Below are 9,709 nucleotides of genomic sequence, written 5' to 3' on the forward strand. Positions count from 1 at the left end.
ACAGAAAAAAAAATTAATTTGAATCAAGTAAATAATTTTCAAAAACTTCATCTTCTTGATTTGAGGAAAAAAATTCTTAGACTTAGAAATTTTTATTGGTTTAAGTAAATTTTATTTGATTCAAGAATTTTTCATCTTGATCCAAAACAATGAAACTTTTCAATATTATTTTCTTGGTTCAAGAATTTTTCTCTTGATTCAAGTTAATTTTTTTTTCCGTGTAAGTTTCTTGAATTTTTCGACTTAACAAATCGAATAGATCATAATTTAGAAATTAAAAAATTAAACATTTTGAAAGTGCTTTTTTTTTTTTTTTTTTTTTTTTTTATAACGTTTATAACAGTTAAAGTGGAGTACTTTTAACATCGGATCTTCCATTTGAAAAACGATATCGAATAGCACAAATCATTGAGAATATCTTCGTCGATAAATTTTTGAAAAATTTGGCTTACTTAATCATTTTTAATTTTTGATTTCATTTGGATTTATAAATATTTTAATGACTTTTTATGCTCTATATACAGAGAAAAAAGAATAATGAGATTGGATATTATTGGGCACAGTAATCAGTAGTTTATTAAAAATGAAAATAATTGTAACGTGATCGAATAGTAGTAAGTAGTAAGTATTATAAAAGAAAAATTTAAGTGTAATGGAAAATGTAAATATTTATAAATTTATTTTAATTTAATCCAATATAAAAAATTTATTCTTTACTATACTACAATATATTAGACAATACATAAAACATTTATTAGGTCTTTATATAACCCTCAAGTATAGCGCACTGCATATGAAATATTCAAAGGTAAAAAGTGCATGCTTTGACGATTTTTTATGATTTTTCTTTTATTTATCGGCAATATCTAGAGCAATTTTTATTTCTCAAATCGATAAATTTAGTCTTGAATCATAAATGATTAACGATGTATGCTTTACAGTAAATAATTTTTCGTCATTGTGTAGTGTTAAAATTTGTGTGTAGAATATTACACTCTAGTGTGTAGAATTTAACATTCTAGTGTGTTAAATCATCAAATCAATACATGAGAGTGTTAAATTCTCTACACTAGAGTGTAATATTCTACACACAAATTTTAACACTCTACACAATGACAAAAATTTTTTACTGTGTATTCCCATGTGCGCATCAATCAGGATGCTGCGATAGTGCGCTACTTGGGAGTTAATATGTAACATACATAATAATTCGTATAAGCTTATATTTAATAAAAATAACAATTCTATATATGAATGGAATAAATATTTTTTAAAAAAATTCAAGGGTTAAAAATTATTTTTCAGAGTGGTTCAGCGGTAGTAATGCAAAACCCTTATTAAGCAAAATGATTTAAAAAATGATTTCACGCACAGAAAAAAAAATTTATTTGAATCAAGTAAATAGTTTTAAAGAAGTTCATTTGCTTGATTTGAGTAGAAAAATTCTTAAACTAAGAGATTTTTCTTGGTTTAAGTAAATTTTACTTGATTCAAGATAATTTAAACTTTTCAAAATTATTTTTTTGGTTCAAGAATTTTTCATTTGATTCAAATCAATTTTTTTTTCTGTGTATGTTAAACGCCTCTGAGAGATAGTATTTAAAATGATATAAAGAATTATAAAGTATTCAAAATGATTAAAAATCAAATAATATTTAATACTCTTTAATCATTTCATTGAATAAGAGAAAAATATGAGACGTCTCGTGGAATTTTTTGAAAACTTGTCAAAACAAAAAATCGTTATAAAAAGTAGAATAATATTTTTTTCCTGATTGATAAGTGGTTAGATATTTACAAAAGATATCTATCGCTCAAAATTTAAGAGGTTGAAAACTGTGATTTTCTCTCAATAACGATTAAAAAAAAAAAAGTTTAATTTTACTAAATTAATTACAGTTTAAACTTCAAGTTCTCTTTTTTCATTACTTTATCGATGCTATATTTTACTCCATCCATTTTTTTTAGCCACTTGAAAATTATAATATTTGAATTTTTCAGAAAAATTGGCTTTTTAATTATCATTGGTCGAAGTTCGATTGTAAAAAGCTCTGGAAAAACTGGCCGGTTTTTGTCTTCCAAAGAAGAAGAATCCCCGCCGCCAAAGGAAAAATAGAGTGAGCGTTATAGGAAGAGCCAGAAGTAGACCAATTAATATTCCAAGAAGGATTGCAGCATCCCGTTCAGGTCGAGCCCCATAACGATCAAGACATCGTAATGTTCTGTGTGACAGCGATGTCAAATTTTTACCTGCATGCTCTGGAGGTGCAATGCAGAATAGTTTATCAACATCATCTTGCATGAGAGCCCTTCCTCGCATAGGAAGAAGTTGAGTAATCTTTAAGAGAGTAATTATTAACCAATCATAAATAATTATTTTCATTAAAAAATATCGCAATATGTATAGTTACTAACCAAATATTGATTTTGACAATCACAACTCCAGTCGTTGTTAAGTAGAATTAATTTTTCTAGTTTATGCCACATTCCTCCCAATAAATTTGCAGAAAGGTATTTCAAAGCATTATTTGACAAATCAAGTGTCTTCAATGGGGGCCAAATTGCACTATTAATACTCTGAAAATAATACAGAATTTAATTTTTCTCTAAGCGCGTTAATTTTATCATTTTTTTACTATGTGATTTACAAGGTAATATATATACTTATAGTAAGCCACTAATATTTTTATTCTAAGATTAAAATATGTTATGAGTAAATTATGACTTGAATCATAACACAGAATTGGTACAATACGACTCATTTTTATTGTTTTACTGTAAAGTCGATCGTGTAAAACTGCAAAAACAATATCTGATTACTATACAATAACACATCGGTGTACTTTATTACTATATCCAAATTTACAATAACAGAATTGTAATAAATATTCTACACGGAAAAAAGAAAAATAGAAAAATTACAGTATAGAATGTAACGTGGCGCTTCGTAATGAAAACTGGAAAAATTACAGTTTCAGATTGTAAGTATTACAGAATTTATAAGAATTACATTGTAAAATGTAATATTTACATTGAAAGCTTTGAAAATTCGAACATTCGAATTGAACATTCGAAGTTTGAATTATAAAAATGTTATTTCGAACTGTAATTTTTCTAGTTTTGAATCTGACGGGACACTTCTCGTGCAAAAAAAATTCTGATTCAAAATTAATTTAAAATTGAAATACATATTTTGACACAAATATAAATTAGTTTTGAGATCAATCCAAATTTTAAATTGATTTGTAAATAGAAATTAGCATGCCTGTAGAAATTTCGATCTTGTTTTAGAATATTAATAAAGACTTGAAAGTATTTAGGATAAATTTTATCTATAAAATATTCTTAACTTAAATTATTTATCTATTCATTATATAGTTATAACTTATATAGAGTTATAACTTACTAACATGCATAACTAGAGAGTCTTCGTCAATATTTATGAGTCTTGGACAGTCACATAAGTAGAGTTCTTCCATAACAGGTAGCTCAGAGAAAACATAACGTCCAACGTTAGTTAAATAAGGCAATGAACATAAGCTTAATCTTTTAAGTTTCGGAAGATTTGGAAAAGCATTTTTTTCATCTAAATTTTGAATTGGATTCTCGTCCAAATTTAAGTATTCCAGAACTGTGGCATATTTCAACGCAGTTGGTATTTTTGTGAAACGATTTTCATTCAAGTGAAGTATTTTCAATGATGTTCTAAAATTAAAAAAAAAAGTCACATAAATTATAATGTAAGTAGGAATGGAATGAAAATAATCCCTATTGGAATGATTTTGGAATTTTTTGTTATCTATCCCCTAAATATCTTTTTTTTTTTTAATTATGAAAAAATTTATAATCATTTATAATTAACTTAAAGGTTTGCATAATTTAACCAGTTTTGTATCAAAGTTGTGTATGAATTCTTTTTTGTTAAAAAAAATTATTATGCTACTACAGGATAACTTTTATGAAGTCTAGAAGTAATTTCAATTATTGCTGATTATAAATTACTGTCAAAAGTGTAATAATTAATGCAACAAGTGTAAATACGCTGTTTCAGGGCAGTACGTAACAAAAATTCCAAGATCATTAAAATAAAAAAAATTTATGATTGACATTTATTACTTGTGAAAATGAAACACATATTCCGGAAGTGTTTCAAGATTGCAATCTTCCAAATGTAATTCTTGCAAATGATAAAGATTATTAAGAGCTTTAATAATAGAATCATCGATAACTTCTAACGGATTACCGCTGAGAATTAATATTTCAACATTCGGTATGTGTTCGAATAAATCCTGATTTAGTGTGTGAAGATTGTTATCTCCAAGATTCAATACCTGTAATTGTGGTAATGCTTCCCATTCATCAGGAGCATATTTTCGCTCACCCTAAAAAAACAAAATAATTTTTTGTTGTAAACTGATTACCTAGTTATGATTAATCTTTAGATTAGAGTTATCAAATGTACTACATTGTCTTATTATCATCGGGATATTATTGTGGTGGTTACTATTACCATAAGATTTTAATCAATAATGTTACAATATATTAATTGCTATAGGAGAACGATAATAATTAGAGATATGTAATTTTCTTCATGTAATACTAAGGTTCGAAGGTATGAGAAATATCGAAAAATTGCAAAAAAAAAAAAACTGACAGTAATCGTAGAGTAAACTGTGAACTTGTCAAAAAAAATTAGTTTAGTAAAGCTTATATAACCGCCAAATCGGTAGAGGAGACTTGGAAACATGATCTTTTTTTAAGAAATAGTATCAAGAAAAATTCATACCATAAGAATGCAATTATAACATTTAAATTTGTTCAATATTAAATATTTAATATTAAATATTAAATAAATATTTCTTAATATTTAAAATTATTTATTTGTATTTAATAAATCTGATATTCATTTATTAAATATTAATAAATCTTTTTAAATATTAAGAAATATTTATTTAATACTAAAAAGTGGTCTCTAATAAATGATTTATTAAATATTAACAAATATTTTTAACTATAAATAAATCCTTCTATCAGTGTATAAGTATCAAGATTGAAAAAACTGATTATGAATGAGATTTGTAGCGAAATTCTTCGTTCCTCGGCAATTTTGGAAAAAAAAAAGGATAAATTCAAAGATAGGATCACTTAGTAGGAATCTTGCGGTAACTGAAAAAATAATTCGGGCTAAATCATTGATTTTTGTAGCGGAAAGATTAAAATCTTAATCTCAACATCGATCACTCAAATTTATTATTTTACTGCGCCAATTTCTTCTCAACGATCAAACTTTAACTTTAGTTGTATGGTAAGCCCTAATTGATGCAAACATCGTTTTATCAACAAATTGCGCTCAATTTGTGAAGAGTTATAAACTAAATAAATTAATGTAGTAAGGGCAAGACACGGCGAAAATTTGTGCAATTTGTATTGCGCTAATTGTTGTACACCATTATTTTCTCTGGTTTTTCCAGTTGCATTCATCTGTTAAAGATATAATAAACTTCTTTGTTATTGTAAGATGTCTTGAATATTATTTGTCTTGGTTATCTGCTATCTCAGATATGTTTTAAAACAATAACACCGTCAAACAAAAGAAAAATAAGTAGTATGTACATTTGTCTAGACCTACCTATAGAGTTATGTATTTCGATACGCTGAATATGAATATAAACACTATTTAACTTATCAAGCTTCCAAAATAGAGTAAATTGCAAAAAAACCATCAAAAATTGCTAATAAAAAATTCAGTTATGCAAACCCTCACGCTCTTGAAATCACAATGGTTCCATGGTGGCTGCACAGTGGTAAAATCGTAGATCCATTCTATGATAATAATTGTGCCGAGAATTTATTGCGGATCCATCCTGTTTCAACCGTGAATCCATCATGTTTCACTGCGGATTCGACGTGATTTCAATGTGACTATTTTTAGCGTTCTTCCAGAATTCATCCAAAATTGGAGAGTGTATAAGTCAAAGAGACTTCGAATTTGGATTCGGTGCATCAAAAAACTTAAGAAAAATACTTGATCGAGATTAACAAATTTTTTTTCGTGTGCATAATTGCAAATTTTACAATTTTTGAGCCTTTTTTTGAAATTTACTCTAATTTTGGAGATTTCATGAGCTAAATAGTGTTTATATTCAGACTCAGCCCATCGAAATACATAACTCTAGGTAGGTCTAGTTAAATGTACATACCACTTATTTTTTTTTTGTGTTGGTGTTATTATTCTGAAACATATCGAACTTTTTAAGATTGTTGGTTTCACAAAATGAAAAATTAAAAAAAGTTTCTTCGCACTTTATTAGTCATTGTCATGGTGTTATTAATATAAAATCATGGCATCGCTTCGCACTTTCATCATTATGGGTATTAATATTATTAATTTCTCGAAAACTTTGCTTTATGATAAAAATTTTTTTTTTTAATTTACTTCTTTAAAATATTCGAGAACAAACATACGAATTTTTACAAATTATTCAATATGGAGTACGTGATTTATACATATATAAGATACGTTTTGCGATGACCAATGCGTGCTAATCAATGTGTGTCGCATATACATGTATTAATCTCCTGTGCACTCTCTCCGGTGCAATTCATTATCATGTATCATATTCTTAGTAAAGCAATATTAATTTACTGTTTAGAACAAAAAATGTAATGGTCCAAAATATATATTGAAACGTATGTATAAAAAAAAGTATTGGTGAAAAATACAATATAAAAATAATTCAAAATAAATTAGAACATTTAGTTGTTTAAACAACTGTACACTGATGAAGTCAAAGTTTCTTGAGACAAGATAAATTTCTTAAGCCAAGAAAATTTCTTCTTGCTCCAAAATAACTTTTATTTTCCTTAAAATTTTCTTAGCGCAAGAAATTTGTTTTTTGTATGTATACAATTTAAACTGCATTTATACATAACTGCTACTACCTACGTATTCTTATCTTATTTTTAGATATTATAGTTAAACAAATATTACATTGAATCACAATAAAATTATTTTCATTTGTAATCTTCATGATTTGAAGTCATATTTATCTAATATATAGTAATTAATACTAATCATATTTACCGTGAAAACCGTAGGCAAAAGAATACTTGACGTAAGCTGATTGTGACTCAAATCAAGTTGAGATAAATTTCGAATTTCTTGGAAAGCATTATCATCGATCTTGCTAATTCGATTGTGACGAAAAATCAATTTATTTATGGAAACATTAGTAAATTTTTTAAGATGAACTATTGAGTTATTTTCAAATGTTACAAGCTCTAATGGTATACTGGGCCAAAGACTATTTTCAAAATGATGAGTCAAATGTCGGCTAGTACAGTTGATTTCTTTTTCTATAAAATTATTTTTAAAAAAATCATAAAATGTTCTTGATTATATGTAATAAACAAATTCTATCAAAATTATTAAATAAAATATTGTTCAACTACCTTTACATTCACAAATATCACAAATATTCAAATTTTGGATGTTATCTTTTACTATCGGAATAACAAAATCTTCAAATATATTTTCCAAAACCATTGTCTCACACATTACGACACCCGAAAACACAACAATAAACAATAACCGGTCCATATTGAATGAATATCGAGGTACTTTTACCGTACCTTAATAATTTATGAATAGATTCGTACTCATATCAAATCACCGTGCCCAGATAAAGTTGTGCACGATAAGATAATAATGATTAAATATTACTCATCACCTCTTTTTTTATACGGCTGTATCATTTAGGTGCAATATTCTTATTATAGCAACTACTCGGAATTGTTTCGTGTATATATATTAATATAAAAGAACAAAGGATAGAAGATGTTGTAATTCATAGCTCAAATATAAAGTAGTAATCCTAAACCTAATAATGTAATAATATTTAACATTCAAAACATGTATGATAATCATTTTCACACAATGAAAACAGTTGTTCACAGCATTTGTTTTTAATTTTGTATTATTATTTGTGCTATATAAAATTACGTTTCCGACCTTATGAATAATATTAAAGATCATTAAAAAACAAAAAAAAATTGTCTGTCTGTTAATTTTTCATTGAAACTCAATTATGTAAACACCATTAAATGTATTAGCACGGAGTTTTGATCATTCAATGTGGAAACGTTTGTAGATGATTTTATAGACTATTAATTTATTCAATTCCGTAAACCCTGCACCATGATTTTATGATTTATTTTGTGAATATTTGTTTATTCATTTTTTTTTTTTTTTCACGGACATACTTTATCGAGACCCTTTTTTATGCCATTGGAATACCGTAGTAGTCTATTATATTTTTTATATAGCATAGGTATTCTAAAAAAATCAATTTCTAAGAATCGATTCTCTGGGACATTAGTTAGATAAAAAATCAAAATCAATTTATTTTTTTAATCCAAAAGTAATTACATTAGTCGTATATGAATTACAAAATAAAACATCTTGTAACGAAATTTTTCCCAAATTACAACATAAAATTGGTTAGGATAGTTAGATTTCTCAAGAAAGCTACCTAAAAATGAACAACTGAATCTTTTAAGATTCGAACTAGGATTTGTTTTTTAACTTCCCGCTAAGAAATTAAAAATTAAAAAAAATTGGGAAGTTATTTGATTTTACCTCGTTTTGCAAAAATTGAGTTTCCATCAGATGTTGCCGTTTTAAGGTCTTAGGAAGCTTCTCCGAATGTTTCCGCAATGATGACTGTATGTCCGTCTGTATGTATGCATGCATGCATGTATGTATGTATGTATGTATGTATGTATGTATGTATGTATGTATGTATGTATGTATGTAAACTTTTTATAACTTTTGAACGGCTTGACTGATTTGATCGAGGTTGGTGCCATTTGAAAGGGCTTGGCCGAACTTAGATTTGATACAAATTGGACTGATTCAATCCGGAAAATTTTGAGAAATCGCAAAAATAAAAATTTTGACATACTGTTTTTTTGGAATAACTTTTAAACGGCTTTACGGATCGCTTCCAAAAACTCATCAGCTCTTATTATCACTCATATTACCCTGTAAGTGCGATATAAGTAAAAAAAAAATCAATTTCAATTTCGATAAACCTCCTTTTTTTGACATGTCGAGAGTAAAACACTGCCTCAATGCTTCGCTTATGAGGCGTGCAAAATGTGTTATTAAATAAAACAAAAATACAAGTCAAACAATTTGGAAATAAAACAATTATAGAAAAAAAATTTGTTTTCAAGTTTATCATTTTAATTTTTACAACTCTGTAAATATTTAAAATTCTTATGAGATCGTTAATTCATTTTTTTTCAGAAAAGATTATTTTTTTTCACTTTTGATTCTTTATTTAATTTTTTATAATTGAACCTCAACGATACAAAAAATCATTTTTTTTAATTCACAAACTGAGCAAAAATTGCATATTAAATTTTAATATCGTAATATTTGTTATGAAAATAAGACGATATCACAGCGACAGAGAGTCTTAAAATAATCTAAAAATCGTCTTAAAAAAAATCTTAAAAAAGTCTTCAAAAAAATCGTAAAATAGTCTTAAAAAATCTTAAAAAAGTTTAAAAAAATTTTTTCGAGACTATTTTAAGATGAGCTAACAACGACAGAGCCCCGGAACATTCAAAAAGTTTAAATAAGTTTTCAATAATTTCAAATTCAATTTAAAAAGAGCGTACTCAAAAATGTAGCGGTTAGAAA

The 9,709-nt window shown here is 26.4% G+C and overlaps 1 protein-coding gene across 2 annotated transcripts; it reads right to left on the reverse strand.

The window, feature by feature from the left end:
- Positions 1-676: 676 nt before the first annotated feature.
- On the reverse strand, positions 677-7,656 carry LOC141534918 (keratocan). 2 transcript variants are annotated; one of them, XM_074254562.1, is made up of 6 exons: positions 7,453-7,650; positions 7,085-7,356; positions 4,117-4,382; positions 3,411-3,705; positions 2,416-2,577; positions 677-2,338 (listed from the first exon to the last, which is right to left on the reverse strand). In XM_074254562.1, exons 1-6 carry the CDS (start codon positions 7,598-7,600, stop codon positions 2,015-2,017), a joined length of 1,467 nt encoding a protein of 488 aa, XP_074110663.1. In that variant the 5' UTR covers positions 7,601-7,650; the 3' UTR covers positions 677-2,014. The 2 variants fall into 2 exon arrangements, with proteins under 2 accessions (XP_074110663.1, XP_074110664.1); XM_074254563.1 differs by lacking the exon at positions 677-2,338 and having other exon boundaries at positions 2,436-2,577; positions 3,407-3,705; positions 7,453-7,656.
- Between the last annotated feature and the right edge of the window lie 2,053 nt (positions 7,657-9,709).

The sequence above is a fragment of the Cotesia typhae genome, unplaced genomic scaffold (genome assembly GCF_013202065.1).
Source record: "Cotesia typhae breed Kobodo isofemale line unplaced genomic scaffold, CoteBio_Ctyphae scaffold_13, whole genome shotgun sequence".
Lineage (NCBI taxonomy): Eukaryota > Metazoa > Arthropoda > Insecta > Hymenoptera > Braconidae > Cotesia > Cotesia typhae.